The 18,806-nt window shown below is 39.9% G+C and overlaps 1 protein-coding gene across 1 annotated transcript in view; it reads right to left on the reverse strand.

Moving 5' to 3' along the window:
* Positions 1-1,267: 1,267 nt before the first annotated feature.
* Positions 1,268-18,806, reverse strand: part of LIX1 (limb and CNS expressed 1) — a 198,072-nt gene continuing 180,533 nt past the window's right edge. Inside the window, exon 6 of the mRNA XM_077289588.1 lies at positions 1,268-6,252. Coding sequence (XP_077145703.1) covers positions 5,968-6,252 — 285 coding nt within the window. The 3' untranslated portion in view covers positions 1,268-5,967. The remainder of the gene's footprint in view (positions 6,253-18,806) is intronic.

The following is an 18,806-nucleotide window of genomic DNA, read 5'->3' on the forward strand; positions in this document are numbered from 1 at the left end:
ACTCTTAACAGTATGGGTGTCTTTAGAACACCGATTCTGTTAACAACATTGCAGACAAGGCGGTCCATGACCAGACAGGCCCTTCTGGCATTTGCCAGATGGCCAGTCCGGCCCTGGTCAGAGGCCTACTATACTGTTTCTACTCTGGGGAAATTAATGCCACCCTCTATTGAGAAAGGACTGTTTTTACTGGGTCCGAAACATGTCAGGCCTATGGGGGGTCCCCATGATGTTGTTTTTTATCGCTGAAGATGTTTAAATAAAGAAATCATTTTTTACTGAAAAAGCTTCATATGCCAGAAGTCTTCTATTTCCATCTAGAGGGTTGCCTGTGTAAGTAGGGCTCCCAGACAGGAAGGCCAACACTTTCTGTCAACTACCTGTGTTACTTTCCTTACCTTTTTCTAACATTATTACAGTATAAAACTGATGTTTGTGCCATCTAAGTGTGGCTGGAATAAAAAAAAATGGAGGTATCAGGTTTTCCAGCTAAGAAGGCTTACACCACTCCCTTAACCACCAGGTCCTCATTGAAATTTCAATTCCAAGCTGTGAATGCTGGGCCAGACCCTGTTACTTCATGCCTGGCTCATGGCTGACTGCGGCTGTGCCATTTGCAAATTTTTACAGTGGGTCAATTGATGCCACTTTTCATGGTGTCTGAATCTAATTTTAACTATTTGGGAAGCTTTTTGTCACCCCTGATGGTGTTGTGTATACGTTTGGTTTGGCCTCCCATTTAATCTAATGGCGTTCGGGGCCTTTTATTGAACCTTGAAAGGTTGAGCGAATCTCTAGTGTTGAGATTGGAGCAAATTTATTTGTGTTGAATCAAATTTTTGGGGAAGATTTGTGAAGTCTACAAATTTTTACTTTCAAAAGAGCCACTCAATCTAGTAGCCAGCTAATGTGAAATCTAGCTTATAGCATTCTTGTTACATTTATCATTGTTGTTACATTTATATTTTTTTTAACAGGTTTTTTTATGTTTTAGCATTATCATCATGTGAACCATATAGTTTTACTAAGAGGGGTTTTCAAGGACAACCTTCTGTCCAAATGCAGCACCACTCCCTGACAATCTACTATCACATCTTAACACGAGGTTCTCTAAAGTGGGAATTGATGATAGTAGCAACTCTCTGCTCTGACTTATACTAGAAAAGTCCAAAGTGGCAGATCTCTTTTATGAACTAGACATATAGGCAGTGATATAGGCAGACGACCCTTTTAATATACAATTGAAAATGTAGCAAAAAATTGAATCTTTTAAAATTGACTGTACATCTTTATTTAATCAACTAAATTGTCATTTAGAACAATGCAACAAAAATTACATCTTGTGTTATAAAAATGCACAAAACCAAAGAATAACAAAAGTGTTCAATCAATTCCAACAGTATTTATAGGCAGTACCACTACGACTGTAGATATTTGTGTGTCATGTGTGTGATGTTTTTTTCAAGGGTTCAGGTAGGAAAAGTTTATCAAAATCAGATACTGTACAAGTGTACATTTGCTAAAAAATCATCAATCCATCCTAACCAATCCTGGCTAAACATGTAAAATCAACACAAGAATTTGGTGGGATTTCATTATAATAATAACATACTGTAGATGTCAACTATTTTAATACATCCATCCATTAAAGTGTTATTCCTATGTTTTTAAGTAGGTATAAATAGGTAGACCCTGTAAAACTAAGCACATGTTTAATTAATTAGCTTTTTCTATGCACAGTTCACCTGAAATTTGAGTTATTGAGCTTTATGGTTTACAGCTCGGAGCCTATGGGATGGACCACGACTGATGTCTGAGAACATGAACATGTTAACAAGATGTGAGCAAACATCTCGAAAGCACGCAGAGATGCTCCTCTCCCATGTCACTAGCTAATCTGGACCCTTCTTCCTCAGTGTCTGGGCTAGAGAAGTTTGTCACCACTGCTCACCTCCTACCACCCTGTGCGTGTTAGTGGCAGAAGTAGAGCCATCCTCCACGTCACCCATTGCTGGGATGATGGTGGCACCTGCTTATTGAAGAAGGTTGATATGATCCTAGCACTTCCAATACTGTCTAAATTGCCGCAACTGAAGCAAGCAAGTTCAGGCCAGCGACGTGATAGTGCTGCTGGTTTGAACTGTTAATCAAAATGGAGCGAGATTGGGATATGGTGCGCCCCTGAAAATAGATATTAGGATTAGTGATGAGCGAATATACTCGGTACTCGAGATTTCCCGAGCACGCTCGAGTGTCCTCCGAGTATTTGTAAGTACTCGGAGATTTAGTTTACCTCACCTCAACTGAATGATTTACATCTCTTAGCCAGCTTGATTACATGTGGGGATTCCCTAGCAACCAGGCAACCCCCACATGTACTTATGCTGGCTAACAGATGTAAATCATCCAGCTGCGGCACTGAAAATTAATTCTCCGAGTACTTACAAATACTCGGAGGACACCCGAGCGTGCCTGGAGCTGCCCTGCAAGGTAGAAATGATTGACTGCTTGTGAAGATGGACCCACCCAATGACTATTAACTGGTAGCAAACATGCTGTAAGTTTTATAGTTTACATCTTGTAGCCAAGGGAATCGGCCACCACCACTGCGGTCTTGGAGTGGTGGCAGAAAATGCACAATTACAACACTATATGTTAACAATGAGTCGATTCGTAGGCCCCTAATCCATTGTCCACATTAGTGTTTCATGGCCTCCTATGCGCCTGAATATCCAGTTCCTCTTCTGATTTGTAGGTTCATGCAAAGTAATTTTTTTTCTCCTTTCTAATGACATTACAACTAGAGTTGAGCGAATATATTCGGAATCGGTCACCGAATCTGAATTTGCCATATTTTTGCCATATTGGTGCCCTATTCGTGCAGAATTTATGTTTGACGATCGATTCTGAACATATTTGTTCATTTCTACTCCCATTGACTCCAATGACGTTTGGCTGTGTACGGCTCATATTGCACATACATTATTCGCCACCGATCGCAATCAGAACTGAATTTTGAAAAATTTGCTCAGCTTTAAGTACAACCTTAATATTTCCTTCAAGTTGCTAGGGAAATTTCAGAGAGGGAGACTGTTATCCCATATAATATTGCCACGTTCTACACATCTAATGATAGGTTCCCTTTATCTGTTAAATTATATAACTATAACACAGTAGTATATCAGTAATAGCTAGAACTGCAACTGCAGAGTGGAACCAAAACAGGTCACATTATCATGTTTTTATCTAAACGCTTTATTAAAATTTATTATTTACAGACTTGCAGATCTGCAATTTGAAATGCTTTTTGGGTGGATTTTAATTCTTAATCATATTTTTGTAAAACAAAAAAATATCAATTTATGCCTTGTTTTCTTGTGACTTGGCATTAATGTTAAATTTAGTGTAGTGCTTCTTCTAGCCTGCAGATGTCAGTGTTGTAGAAAAAGAATCCGACCTCTCTAAGGACAATTATTGGTCACAAAACTTAGGGGTCTAAATAATATTATTGAACATGTGTATTCTTATTGTAGCAGTGAAAGTTTGGAAAAAGTTAACACAAGATGAATCCCTGTAATAAATTATTTTCAGAACTGTTCACATACAAAAGCTACAAGAGTTTAGCAAGTTATAAAGTAAGAAAAAAGTGCAAAATACTAAGTGCAAAAAACGTTGTAGTCACTTCAAAAGGTTTAGTAAAAAAGTGCAAAACACTAAAAGCAAATAAACTATAGAGATTAGATGATCTTAACTGGGATTCTATGAAGAAATCATACACAGCTGTCACAGTAATGTGGATCGGGCATAAGGAAAGCAAGTGCACTTAGCGTCATCTCCACCAGTGTGGCCATTAGATTTACAACAGTCACATCAATATGAAACTTCTATTACAAAATCATTCCTATTACTGAGACATGACAAACTTTTTTTTTTTATAGGATTGTACCTACTGATGTTATCAGCTATTCTATGAATCCTAGAAGGCAATCCACAATGAATGGCCTTGTTCCAAAGTAACATGCCATGATCTACTTAAAGAAGCCTGAAGCCCTCCTGTGAAGATTTTTTTTTACTAAATCTGTGTATGTAGTGTAGTGTCAATGTGTGACTATACTCACCTACTGTTGTCACCTTCTCCGGTGTCCAGCGCCGTTCCGTTCCTCTTCAGAGTGACATCACCGCTCTTCAGACTCTCTTCAGACTCGTTGCGCACTGCTTGACCCCGAAGTGGCTGTTACACTACAAGTCTATGGAGCGTCAGAATGAGACTCCATAGACTTTCATTTTAAAAGAGGTCATAGGGCATAGAGTGGGCAGGAGAGTCTGAGGAGCGGAAGTGACAAGTCTAAGAAGAGCCTAAAGGCGCTGGATCCTGGAGAAGGTGGCAGTGGATGAGTATATTAACACACTCCCACTACACTACACACATATGTACACAGATTTAGTAAAACAAAATCTCCATGGTCGGGCTCATTTCAAGAGTTGGGTAGGGTTATTCCTCATAAGAGATGGTCTGACCATTTGGGGAATTGGAACCATCTCAGATCAATAGGAGGACCACAGGAACTCAGATGAAGTCAATAGGAGCTATGTTATTATTCACAATAGAGGAACTTTTTTTAGAAATCAATAATACAAGTAAAGATAAGAAACTTTGTAATATCTCATGTAATAGAAATCTGCATCTTTTTCCTCCTGGACTTATTTTTCACTCCTAATTTACAGGTACAATCTCACATGGTGTGTTCAGGTTTTCCAATTACTGATGACAGTTGCTGGTGATAAAATACTATGAATAGGGGAGAAAGAAGGACAGAAGGGCCAGGGGCAGACTCAGACTTTCTGCTTAAATGGGTTGTTCAGTCTAAAATGAAAAGTCTGCAGTCACTCTGCGTGAATCTCACTGCGAGGATTCATGGTTGCCTGTAGAAGAACTGCGGTCATGTATGCGATATGCATATTCCCGGGCAGAACCCGTCTAGTTGGCGTGGCCTCGATACAAGTGAAGTAAGGGAGGCCGTGCCCTGTCTAGTGGGCCCGGCTTCGCTCAGTACAAGTATACTGAATGAGGCCGCGTCCACTAGACGGGTTATGCCCGGGAGTATGCATATCGTATCGCATACCTGACCGCCATTCCTGGACATACAACGGCGTATCCTCACAGCACACAGTGTGTGAGCCTGGGGGATTCACAAATCTGCAGCCACACAGAGCGACTGCAGACTTTTAATTTTAAACCGGACAACCCCTTTAAAGTTCTCCTGAAATGACAAGAAAAATTTAAGATCTTTGTGTTGCGCAACACAAAAGATTGTGTAACGTTGAGAACACAAACAACATGCCACTTTGAAGTATTAATGAAGAAAAAAAGTTTCTAATTACTGTCACAATTTCATACTGATCCTGTCTGCTCCAGCTGTAGCGACAATGAGCTCTGTCATGTGGCTGCTTTCTCCATCAGATGTAGGTCTTATGATATTTCATCCATGTGAAGGAGACAATGGACGAGGCAGCCATGTGACATGACATTTTGTGAGTCAGGATATTATACTGTATATTTCATGATCTTGAATTACTAGTGAAAGTTCTTTAAATGAACAGAAATCATACAATGCAAAAAACTAAAGCATATTGTACATGTCTGTTTAGAACGTGCATTATGTGATCATTTTGGGCATCCGGGACCATGAATGATGCAGTAAAGGCCTCAGGTTGGCCATAATGAATTAAGATTATAGTATTAGTACCATATTGTACAGATACAGAGCTGATATACAAAATACAAAAATGAAGCTTCTACCAAAAAAACTTGCCGTTTTGTTACAGTACAAGGCAAGAATGTGTTGTAAATCACTAGGAAATACACAACTCAGTAACAATGTCCATAAAAGTTTCCTTGTTGTTGAGCCTGGGTGGTCTTATGAACAAGAACTTGTTTCTATCAGAAGACTTAGCGCCATAGATCTACTAGTGATAACCATTTAGAGTAAAGTTCAGATGATCAACATGTGTAGGTGAAGTAATGCAGTCGCTGTAGATGTGACTCAGAGCTAAGCTCAAGATTTCCTTCTTTTCTTTATAGAATCGCAGCTCTCTCCCGGCTTTTCTCGACTCTTCCAATTCCCTGAGAGCAAGCTGAAGCTCCTGAGATATGATTCCAGGACTCTCTTCTTCCTTCATTATCCAGTCTAAGGCCATGTGGCTCCTCATTCGCTCATCTAAGGAGTATTGGGAATAGTAAGCAATAACCTCCTGTTTAGAAAACAAAGACAAGAATATTAGGTTTACCACCGATATATATATATGTTATTGTGTATTGTTAGTTTAGAATCAATTCACAGATGTTGGACCATAATAGACATGTGGGTGAAACTGGTGTAACGTGCAAAGCCGTGCCTCATACTTTGTATGATTGTACTATGCAGGCATCACAAGGTAATATTAATAGGAACACTTAGTAATATAGCGGATACATACTAAGGCCTACACTGCTCAAATAATGGTTATATATCATTCACAAAAAAACAGTTAAAGGGATTCTGTCACCTGAATTTGGCGGGACCAGTTTTGGGTCATATGGGTGTGGTTTTCGGGTGTTTGATTCACCCTTTCCTTACCTGCTGGCTGCATGCTGGCCGCAATATTGGATTGAAGTTAATTCTCTGTCCTCCGGAGTACACGCCAGCGCAAGGCAATATTCATACTAGTTCATAGACAGGAAATATGTCTAGGTTGTTTAGTGGTGAAAAAACTTTTCAAACTTTGGTAAAAAAAAAAGCCGCCATTTTCCGAGACCTGCAGCATCTCAATTTTTCGTGATCTTGGGTTGGGTGAGGGCTTATTTTTTGCATGCCGAGCTGACGTTTTTATTGTTACCATTTTGATGTAGATTCAATCTTTTGATTTTTGCATTTTATTGCAATGTAGGAGCAGCCAAAAAAATGTAATTCTGACATTTTAAATTTTTTTCTTGCTGCGTCATTTAGCGATCGGGTTAATTATTTTTAAATATTGATAGATCGGGCGATTCTGAATGCGGTGATACCAAATATGTGTATATTTGATTTTTTTTTTGTATTGTCTTATTTTGAATGGTGCGAAAGAGGGATGACTTGAACTTTCATATATTTTTTTATTTTTAAATATTTTTAAAAACACTTTTTGCATACTTCAATAGTCTCCATGGGAGACTAGAAGCCGCAGTACTTTGATTGGCTCTGCTATATACAGGCGATGATCAGATCCCCTGTATGTAGCAGAAATGCTCACTTGCTATGAGCGCCGACCATCTATGACAACTATAGAGGTCTCCTGGAGACGTCTGGATGCCATACCAAACCCATCGGTGACCCGCAATCACGTTTCCATCCCAACCCATCGCGATTCCCCTCGTAGCTGTTAGAGGCACATGTCAGCTGTTCAAAACAGCTGACATGTGCCGGGAAAGATGTGAGCCCACATCAAAGAGAGGGATTCCAACATGGGAGTAATATTATACCCATCTCCGGAAAGGGGTTAATAGTCTGTTTAGACAAGCCAACTGCACTTTCCATGCACTCAGAAATCTTGTTAATAGATTGTGCCATAATTGTAGACTGCCATCGTTCTTGGCAGCACAGGACAATGTGCTGCTCAGAATCATGATTTTTAAGCAAGTTTAAAAATCATTTCACCTGATGAACAAGCATTTTGCTCTTTTGTCAGGTGACTTGCAACCTGTTTTCACTGACCAATTATCATGAAATGATCATTAACGATCAGCTAGTTCACAATAATCAACCTTTGTAAATGCACTCTAAGGCTAAATCATTAATATATGAAGCCAGAAAAAAATATTTTAATGATTATATGAAATAACTGAAGCATATTAAAGAATTTGTCTCATGAGATCAATCCCTATCCATATGACGTATTCCAGAATATACAAGTCCTAGCAATATCTTCAAGAGTGAGTCCCACTCTGGCAGACTCAAGCCATGGATTGGCCACCTTGTAAACCTAGATGTCGCCTGTTTCCTATGTGTGTCGGGAGTCAGACCCACAGCAATCAGCTGATCGTCACAGTGGCTGGATTCCTAAGGGGATTGTCTTTGCACAGACATACAGATATCAATTTTAATACATATGCTGTGGATGAAATGCACCCAGAAGAAGCAGAAGCGAAACGTGCGTCAGGGTGAGGAGGGATTCTGGTCACCCACTGGGCATTGGAGCAGCACTGGAATAACCGGGTAATAATTAAATAATTAAGAATTTTTTTACATGTAAATGGGCATTTATCCCTTCAGCATTGGCCGGGATTGTTGAGAAAGAATTTAGGTCACGCGACTATGATATTATTAGTATGTAATCACCCTTGCCGTGTTCTGAATAGGGATACTTATGGACTAGATATTGTGTTTAGCGGTTTCTAAGTGTTATTATGCTTTCTATTAACCATACACTAGTATTTGGGTGTACTTATATTTAGCCTTAGAATCCCTCCTAGTTGGGGTCTGTTTTTGTAGTCGTCTTACACACGTGGTTAATGCTAGAAAATTATGGGTATCTCTATTGGTGTGTGGGATACGTATGGGGATATGTTTGCTGTAATATTAGTCACAAGAGCGGGTAGTATTCTTAATTATATTAATAAGCAAATGCTGATTAGTTTAAAAATGGTTGTTATGTATTTTCGCAGCGGTTTGATGTACGTGAATTACGTAGTGTATGTTTTTATATGTTTTTTTGCATGCCAGTAAATGTGCCGTATTCAAAGATGGCCGCTAGTGTTTTTCGCGCATGCGCAGTGGCGTCATCGCTGTTTTCGGCTTTTGCGGTGCCTTGTGGGGCGGATCACATGGGGCCCGTGTGTTTCTGGTCCCGCAGGCCGTGCAGGCTGGATCCAAGATGATGCGACGCGCTGGCGAGCGCGATCACTGCGAATTCCGGGCGGAAAGGTATTTAATCTGTGCCCCCCACATCGGTCACAACCCCTGAGGAAGGTAGTCGCCGAAACGTGCGTCGGGGTGGACGAGATTGGTGTGCACATATACTGTGACCCCCTACTGTGGTATGTATTTGAACGATACGTGTAAGCATAGTCACATGTACCTATGACAGGCGTTCTTACATTTCAATTGATATACATGATGCAGACTACTTTGTAGTCGCCGTCTAGGATATTTATGTGCACCCTATCCGGTCTTTATTTGATGTGTGTGCGGGTTTTGTAGGGGGGATTCGTTTGCCTGCCATGCTGCATACCTGTGTTTTATCTATATTTATGAATAAAGTCTTTGTATGTTTGTATTAATTGGGACATTCCAGACTGCTTTTTTGGTGCTTTAAGTATATTTATGGTATATGTGCAGTTGTCCAAATATGGTCCTAGTCTGTTTTAGTAAATATGACGATTACATCAAAATAATGGAGTGAACAAACAGACCATGTATTCCATTGAGTATTTTTGGCTAGTTGGGGTACCTGTATATATTTTAGATATGTTTGTCTAAATTTTAAAATACTTTAATAAAATATTATTTTAATTCTTAATTTAATCTGGATCTCTTCGTGCAGCTTCCAAGAGTGTCAGTCCGCATTTTGGCTATATACTGTTTAGGAAGTGCCAGTTTTTTTGAAAAAATCTCTTTGGACTAAACTTAGGTATTTATATTAAAGAATTTGTCTCATGAGATCAATCCCTATCCATATGACGTAATATACAAGTCCTAGCAATATCTTCAAGAGTGAGTCCCGCTCTGGCAGACTTAAGCCATGGATTGGCCACCTTGTAATCCTAGATGTCGCCTGTTTCCTATGTGTGTCGGGAGTCAGACCCACAGCAATCAGCTGATCGTCACAGTGGCTGGATTCGAAAGGGGATTGTCTTTGCACAGACATATAGATATCACTTGTAATACATATACTGTGGATGAAATCATGATAAAACTGTTGGAATGGGCTTCTGTAACATGTGAATTCTTAATTTAGCCCTCTTTGTTGGAATAATAAACAAGTGAAGAGAGAATATATTTTTAGTTACAGATCTAACTAAAGAGAATTGAGAGCGGAACTTTCCCAACACATGGTTTGTGTACGGCATTCTTCCACGTAACACATGGTATTTATTTCACATTTTCAAACAGATTCAGAACAATGGTGATTCGGTAACTAGAACACAGGATATGCTGCAAAAGGTTTACTTTATAAATCCAGAATGAGAGTGAAATGGCAAGCCGAGGATTTGGTAATTCATTAAGAATGCATGTTTGGCTACTTCTTGGTCTGAAATTGGTTGCAAAGTTATGGAGCCAACACGTATAAAACATGGTATAAAATAGTGTGACACAGAAAGCAGATGTCAAGACCGTAGCCCAGCACGAATAAGACAATGCGCCCCATTCAATCCACAAAACTGTGATTTAGGATTCTGAAATGTGATATTATTGTTATTAGAAGAAAATATTAGATAAATAAATAATCCACATTAAGACTAATCACTAAATACAAAAATTGGCACAAAATGACTTAATAATATACATCAAGTATATAGAAAGAATAATTGTAGCCTGTTAGAGAAGCTGTTGGTTAAACCATAGACTTTATAATGGTTTTAACATTATATTTCCGTCCATATAAAAAATATTGCTCTTCTGCTATTCAATAATTTACAGGACTGTAACAAAACATTGAAACACTTGACAGAATTAATGAAGGATGGAAAGGTGTTATTAGTATTAGGAATGCAATAAGTGATGATAACATGACTACAGAGTGAGTCACTTACTACTTTACCAGCAAAAATTGCTGTAACTTCTAAAAGAGATGATCTATCATACAGACATAAAGACTGTGCATACCTTGGTTCATGAGAAACTGATATTTTAAAGCAGGTGTTGAAAATTCCCAAATTTAAGAATGCCTGCACACGCCATTCCATGTTGTTGAATGTATTATGGAGGAAGTCTGTGGTCATAGCCTGAATTTCTCGCTGTATGTTATCTTAGCGTCCCTGTAATGTTCATGGCTTGTTATTGTACAGCCGACCCTTCAAATGGCCCCGAAAAAAGAATCCGGCAGTGCTAAATCAGTACAGTCACTGTATGGGTGAACACCACCTTTCTTGGCCGCTCGTTGACATGTGGAATATGACAGGCCTGTCTCCTTGGAAAGCCTGTGCAACGATTTCCGTAAAGATTCCAGAAGTCGCTGTTTCACATATTGAATTGTTTCCTCAGAAATTTTAAGACATTCTCCATCATGCCTATCCAGTAATGTTCCTGTATGTTCCAGCTTATTCGCCAATGACAGAATACACGGTTTGAATGGTGGAACAGAACCTCCAAACGTCTTTAGAAACTCACTTTGGCACCTCTGTAAGGACTCAGTTTTCACACTGAAAACACGTTCCTCCAAACTATATCTGTACATTGTTAACAAATAAAGAAGGAATTCAGCAGGAGTGAAATGCAAGCGGCACATATAAACTACCGCCGCGCAGCTAGTTCTATCTTGCAGTGGAGACAACCAGATAGAATCACTCTCAGAAGTGAGAGTACAATGTTTTTCATTTTACTCTCACTTCTCATGAACCAAAGATATGTACAGTACAAATTTCGGTACGGACAACCGTTTCTTTTAGAAGTTACAGCAATTTTTCCGGGTAAAGTAGTGAGTGAGTCACGCTGTAGAAGCAGTTTATAGTCAAGGATTGAAAAACTTAGTTATTTTTTATGCAGATGCATTTTGTTAGTATGGAAATTATTTAGTATAATTCACAGTGGTAGGTTTACATACAGACGATAGGCCGGGTGCTTTTTTTTAAATGTACTGCAATGCTAAATTTCTGAACTAATAGTCACAGTAGCCCACACCTTTCCCCAGAAGATACATCACTGCAGAGCACTGTGTCAACCACTGCTCTCTCCAGGGATCACAGCAGTGACTTTCTCCCAGCAGCCCCTACCACAATAGTTACAGAAGTCCCCCTACTCCAGTGATGCCATAAATGTCTTTGTTATATTTCCCCAGTATCCATAGCAAGTCCTTTCATTTCCCAAGACGTTACAGAAACTCCAACCACCTTCTAATACAGCAAGGGTCTAGGTGATCACAACAGGGCACTCCCTGTTTGTTCACTAACTTTGCTTGGTCAAAGCACAAATGGGTATGTTTCCCCAGTATTCAGAGCATTACTTGCTCATCTTCCCCTGTAATCACAGTTGGGTTCCCCCTTTCTTCAGCAATGATCTCCAACCAAACCAACCAAATTGTACAGTGCTGTGTCTGACAAGCAATGAAGATAAAGCAATGCTTGCACTGTAGGCCCTTTAGTTGGCTGATTGGCAGGGGTTCTGGGAGTCTGATAACATTGGTCTAAAGGTACCGTTACACTAAACGACTTACCAACGATCACGACCAGCGATACGACCTGGCCGTGATCGTTGGTAAGTCGTTGTGTGGTCGCTGGGGAGCTGTCACACAGACCGCTCTCTCCAGCGACCAACGATCAGGGGAACGACTTTGGCATCGTTGAAACTGTCTTCAACGATGCCGAAGTCCCCCTGCAGCACCCGGGTAACCAGGTGCTGTGCTCTGCTTTACGGCCGGCGCTGACACATTCCGTGCAGGGAAGCTCTCGGCAGCAGCGCGTGCATTACCAGCGCTCCTGCCGAAAGCAGTTTTAACCCTGTGGATGCCGGGGGACGTGACAGACATCAGAATGTGAGTATGTACTGTTTTTTTTTTTTACTTTTACAATGGTAACCAGGGTAAATATCGGGTTACTAAGCGCGGCCCTGCACTTAGTAACCCGATATTTACCCTGGTTACAAGTGAACACATCGCTGGATCGGCGTAACGCACGCCGATCCAGGAATAACAGCAGGTGATCAGCGACCAAAAAAAAGTCCTGATCATTCCCATCGACCAACGATCTCCCAGCAGGGGCCTGATCGTTGGTCGCTGTCACACATAACGAGATCGTTAGCGGGATCGTTGCTTACGTCACCAAAAGCGTGACGTTGCAATGATATCGTTAACGATATCGTTATGCGTGACTCAGCCTTAATATTAAAGGACCACTCCAATTATTTTATTTTTATTTTTCCATGTGATAGCAGTGGGCCGCTGTCTTCTCCCAGTATCAGCCCCACTCTAGTCTGCTCCAGCAATATGTCACATCATTTGTGACCTCCTGAATCACACAGTGGCTACTGCGTGGAGCGGAGGTCACTTTCAGAATGTTCTCAATATAAGTCTATGGGAATTCTGAACGAGGCTTTGTAACTTTGAGATTGTAACCAATGCAGTTATCTCTCAAGTTACAGAAGTGGTCACGTGGAGGCAAAGCGGAGCGGAACGGGGCTCAACCCAGGAGAAGACATCATCTGGTGAATGTGTGATTACACAAATTACACTTACATACATAATAGTTTGCACATGGTAAATTATAACATACATGGGAGTGCTCCTTTAATAGTCTAGAATAGGTAATTAATATGAAAGGCCCACAAAAACCTCTTTAACTTTGCAACATCTCATCCTGGTAACAGACCCTTCAGAGTTCTGGATGCTACAAATTTACGGTATATAGCTTTGAAGAGCACTTAGGACTACAAATCTGAGGGTGATCTCGCTCATAGACACCCTCCAAAGGAAACCACTAAGACATGTTTCTGTAATTTCAGACATTTTTTATATCCTAAAGTTAGATTTAAACAAATGTAATTATCAAATTATCATTGCCATTAAATTTCAGCATTTCCAAGAATTTTAATCCCAAATTCGTGTCTATATTTTCTAGGAAATTGTAAATTTAATATAAAAGCTTAAGTAATTCTTTGGAAAAACTACTTTTACAGTTTTTGTCATTCTACTGTCTCAATAACTTCCATGTACAATCTAATTTAATTTATCATATTTGAACTACAAAGCAGATCCCTAACAAATATAATCATTGCCATATGTTGTTTAATCACTTTCCAATTTTCCCTGGCTTTCTTCTCAGGTCCAAATAAATCCAATTAAATATGAACATAATCCTTAGCTGATAATCTAATCATTGTACGTATGCATCAATCCAGCTTTGGTTACAGCACTAAGCCTATTATCATCGCCTAAAATCTACATTCACCCACATTTTTCCCATCAAATAGATAGTACTAACAACAAGATAAAAACACATGGAGATGATCAAAAAGGTATTCTGATTAGTGGTGAGAGAATATACTCGTTACTCGAGATTTCTCGAGCATCCTCAGGGGTCCTCCGAGTATTTTTTAGTGCTCGGAGATTTACCGTAGTTTTTCTTTCCGCAGCTGAATGATTTACATCTGTTAGCCAGCATAAGTACATGTGGGGGTTGCCTGGTTGCTAGAGAATCAGTCATTCCATTCATTTTGCCTGCAGGATGCGTTTTTTTCTCATAGACTTGTATTAGCGACGGATTGTGACGGATGGCCACACGTTTCATCCGTCGTGCACTGGATCCGTCGTAAAATTACTGTCCGTCGGGCAGAGAAAATGTAGAGAGGAACATTTTTTCTGCACGTCGGAAAATTGCTCACCGACGGATGACTGTGAAAAGCAGGAATCCAGCGATGGATGCCGTCTTTTCAAACCGAGCATGCATGGAAGAATTTTCCGTCTGGAAAATTCTCTCTCGCTCTCTCTTTTTACTACTGATGCTGCCTATGCAGCATCAATAGTAAAAAGATATAATGTTAAAAATAAAAAAATCGCAATATTCTCACCTTCCGGCGTCCCGCGCAGCGCTACCGATGCTCGTGATGCTCCTGGCAGATGCCGTTCCCAGTAATGCCTTACAAAATGACCCGATGATGTCATGGTCTCGCGAGACCGCGATGTCATCAGAGGTCATTGTAACGCAAGGCACTACTTGGAACACCAGCTGCCAGGAGCATCGCGAGCATTGGTAACGCTGCGCAGGACACCGGAAGGTGAGAATACTGCAATTTTTTATTTTTAACATGGGTTGTGTTGTGCATGCATTTTCGCAACGCATACACAACATGTGCACATAGCCTCAATGCGATAGTGTCAGGCCTATTTCTAGTATATACTGTATATATTCACCACTTGCACCAGGGATTTGCTGGTGACAGTTTTCAACTTCCTGGTTTGATGGTGAAGGAGTAGTCTGATTTAGTAGCAGGTGGTTGTTGTTGTTTCAGTAGATATCTGTGTGGATTTGGTATTGTGTGTTTTAGCCTAACCCCCCTTCCCATTTAGCTTATTCCTTCTTCAGTTCCCTTGATTCCCTTGTAGTTTTCTTTTACCCCTGTCTGTTTTCCCAATCTGTCAAATTTCTGTTATTCTATACCCTTCTGTCCCATACCTCCCTGGATGAGGAAGGAAACAGTGTGCATCTTTAGGCCTTTTAGAGATCATTTCATCTTCATCTTGCTTAACTGTTCACAATAACAGTAATTTTGACAAGTGGTGCCCAAACTTTTACATGCCACTGTGTATACTTGCACAGTTTTAGAGGAAACTCATCACAGAGTTTGTCCCCAAAATCTTAAATAAACTAACAATAAATCTTCTGTGGATGCAGGATTGTGCAAATCCTTCTGTCTCTTCATGCAATGCCACACAGACTCAACAATGTTGGCATCTGTGCTCTGTGGGAACGATATCATAATTTCCAGGGTTCTTTGATGTTCGTATTGCTAAAATGCAGCCTCAAACTTGCCAGTAACCTCCACTATTCTTCACTGTTGCCTGTATACACTCATTATTATACCATCCAATCGTACAATATATCATTTCTCTCAGCATCTCTAAATACAGTCCTATCTATATCACAATACATACTAAACACAGCAGGACATAACTTAGACTTCACATTACACAACCTATGTGTATAAAACGCATGACATTATTCACATAATGTGATTGGTGTCTTCAGGAGCAGGAATGCGACAGCATAGTCCACCACTCTTACATCACTTTCAGCCTCTTCTATATACAGCTTCCTCCTAGACCCTAAATATGAAGCCATTATATAATTCCTCTCAGCCCCCTATTTACTGTAACATCCCACTTCATAAAGATAACCATATAGTGGCTGTTTCCTCTCTGGTGTGGTGAACTTGCTGAGTGATAGAAAAATGGTTCCCCCAAACCAAAGCGAACCAGCCGAATCCCACCTATGACTAGTAGTAGTCCTAATGTAATCAAGCATCAGTCTGGCTCAATCCAAAAGTAGCAAACAATATACTTTAATGCTCAAAAGCAACCAAGGAACCTTGTTGCTTAGTGAAGGATCAGATGATTGGGCTCAGTTTAATTTGTTCTCAGGGATGCTGAAGTATAGATTGTGCCCTTTACAGTATTACTCCAGTTTTTTCTATCCTTTTGTTAGGGATCACGTATGTGAGTGTAATACATGTAGTCGCACACTCACCGGTAGCGGTCTTGACTAATTTACAGTCCCTCTTCGGCGCTACATGATTGCGGCTTTGACCTGTCGAATCACACATTGGTTGTTATGCGAAGCGGCAATCACTCTTTTAAATCTTGTTATGGTATCCCATAAAAAAAAAATGTTGGGTTGGGGTGTACTCATTTATGCTGAGCACTCAATGTGATTCCTAGCAAAGAGTTAAAAAAAAATAGTCTGGAGTAGTACTGAGACTGAGTAGAGACTGAGCACAATAAGTGCCTCTTAGGGGGAGCCAGGTGATGTGCGAGAGATCCACTATGGTGGCATCTACAGGAAGGTGGCCAGCATGTTAGTTCATTATGGAGAAGTCTCCTGTAGTTACTTTAATGTTTCCTCTAGGATGAAAGTCATGACTTGCTTATATTTTATATGTTGCTATTTTTCAACATACAACCCAAGTAATTACAGAATACTCTTAAGGGAATATCATATGAAAGTAGTTCTCAAAGCAGATGGTAAAGTTAAGTACACAAATCATTGTGAAGAAATAGTTACTGGCACTGGCAGGAAAGAAACCTAAACACTTGGCCTAGATCTTACTGAAGCAGATAATGGAAAAAAGTATTCAGCGCCACAACACACACAGACTGCGCTTAGGACAGTTTGTGGCAAAAATATTTTCACTGCAGCCTGTGAAAATGTCAAAACAATTGTGTTCTCTGCTGTCTCAGTAGTGTCATATCATTCTCAGATTCCCTCTCAGGAGTGGGGAAATGCACCCTTTATATTTTGTGTTCATCTTAAGTTTTATCTTATTTATTACAATTAATGGGGTTTAACACAAACTCCTTGATCATGTTGAATGCACACTACAAAACACTTAAGGAAGTGCCGCATCAAAGTTTTTATCCTATTAATATAGTGCCATCATCATATAGCACTGTGTACTTACAATTGCTCATTTTGCCTTTCTACCCAGATAATTCTTCTCTTTTCTAAGCTCTATGTAGAAACAGGAAGTTTCTTGTCCCTGCAGAAATCATTCCGCTCTTCAACTCCTGACCCAGCGGCTCTGCGCCCTCACCCCGCCAGGGACTTTAGCAGCAATGTAGAATTGTAGTTCTAATGATGACTCACACATGGAAAACTGTCCTCCTGTTTCTACAAAGAGCTTAGAAGGATTCAGCTAGTTTGTTTTTAATCACATGATGTCATAGACCTAATGGAAAACAAAAGGATTAAGTGGGTAGAAAGGCAAAATTGTCAATTGTAAGTACATAGTGCTATATATGATAACTATGATGACTACAATGTATTAAGAGGATACACATTTTGATGGATGTGCTTCTTTAAAGGGAATCTGTTACTTTTTGCTATGTAATCTGTAGAGCATAATGTAAGGGCTGAGACACTAATTCCAGTAATGTGTCACTTACTAAACTTTTTGTTGTTTCAACAAAATCGGTGTTTTATCAACTGGAGATTATCACTATAGGACTAGGTGTCTTGTGCCTCCTAGTCAACTGCTCTGTGTAACCACACTCTCAACACTGATTAGCAGCTTTCTGTCAATATACAGTGTACAAAGAAAGCGGTCAATCAGAAAACAATCAAAATGACAGCATATTTATTCATTATGTTTCTGTCTTTGATTCTCTGTTCAGTGGCTAGTGTGAACATGCGCTTACAGGTGGCATGCACACCAGTTTATACCTTTGTTTTTTGTTTCAAAATGACAACATGCAGACATCATGCTTATCTTAGATTACAGAGCAAAAATCTGGTGACAGATTCCCTTTAAATGGTTTGTCTCTCACTTAGAAATCCCATTTTTGTATACTTTATTAGGAATTCTGAGTTATAGGGGTGACAACCTTTTTTAAAATCCTCATTGACAGCCTCTTTTAAAACGCAGTTGCCTAGAGATCAGTTGCCAAATCCTAAAGAGGCCCCCAAAATGGCTGAGTTTATCAAAGGGAACCAGGACCTGCCAGGAAATGTAGCATTATATTTATATGAATGATTATCTATAAGCTACCAGGGTGTCTCAAATCAGAACAGGTGTCATTCCACAGTGTGACTTTCCATTCTGTGGTTTTCATATGCCTGAATAGGACAGGAATTATCTAGTGAGACATCACTTTTAATAATAATGTATTCTTTTTCCGGAATCTTCAACACTTGATCACAAAAGTGCAGGGTAGTTACATCTGGACAACTGCAATCAATTGTTTCCTATAGCCATCAATAAACTTCTTACACATCTTAAAGGGAACCTGTCACCACGTTTTTGGAAGATGGGATAAAAATAGCGTTAAATAGGGGCAGAGGTGGGCATTACATTAGTGTGTTTGTTATGCGTTTATTACCCACCTAAGTTGCCGAAATACCTTTGCAAAGTCTCCGTTTTCGCCTG

The sequence above is a fragment of the Ranitomeya variabilis genome, chromosome 1 (genome assembly GCF_051348905.1).
Source record: "Ranitomeya variabilis isolate aRanVar5 chromosome 1, aRanVar5.hap1, whole genome shotgun sequence".
Lineage (NCBI taxonomy): Eukaryota > Metazoa > Chordata > Amphibia > Anura > Dendrobatidae > Ranitomeya > Ranitomeya variabilis.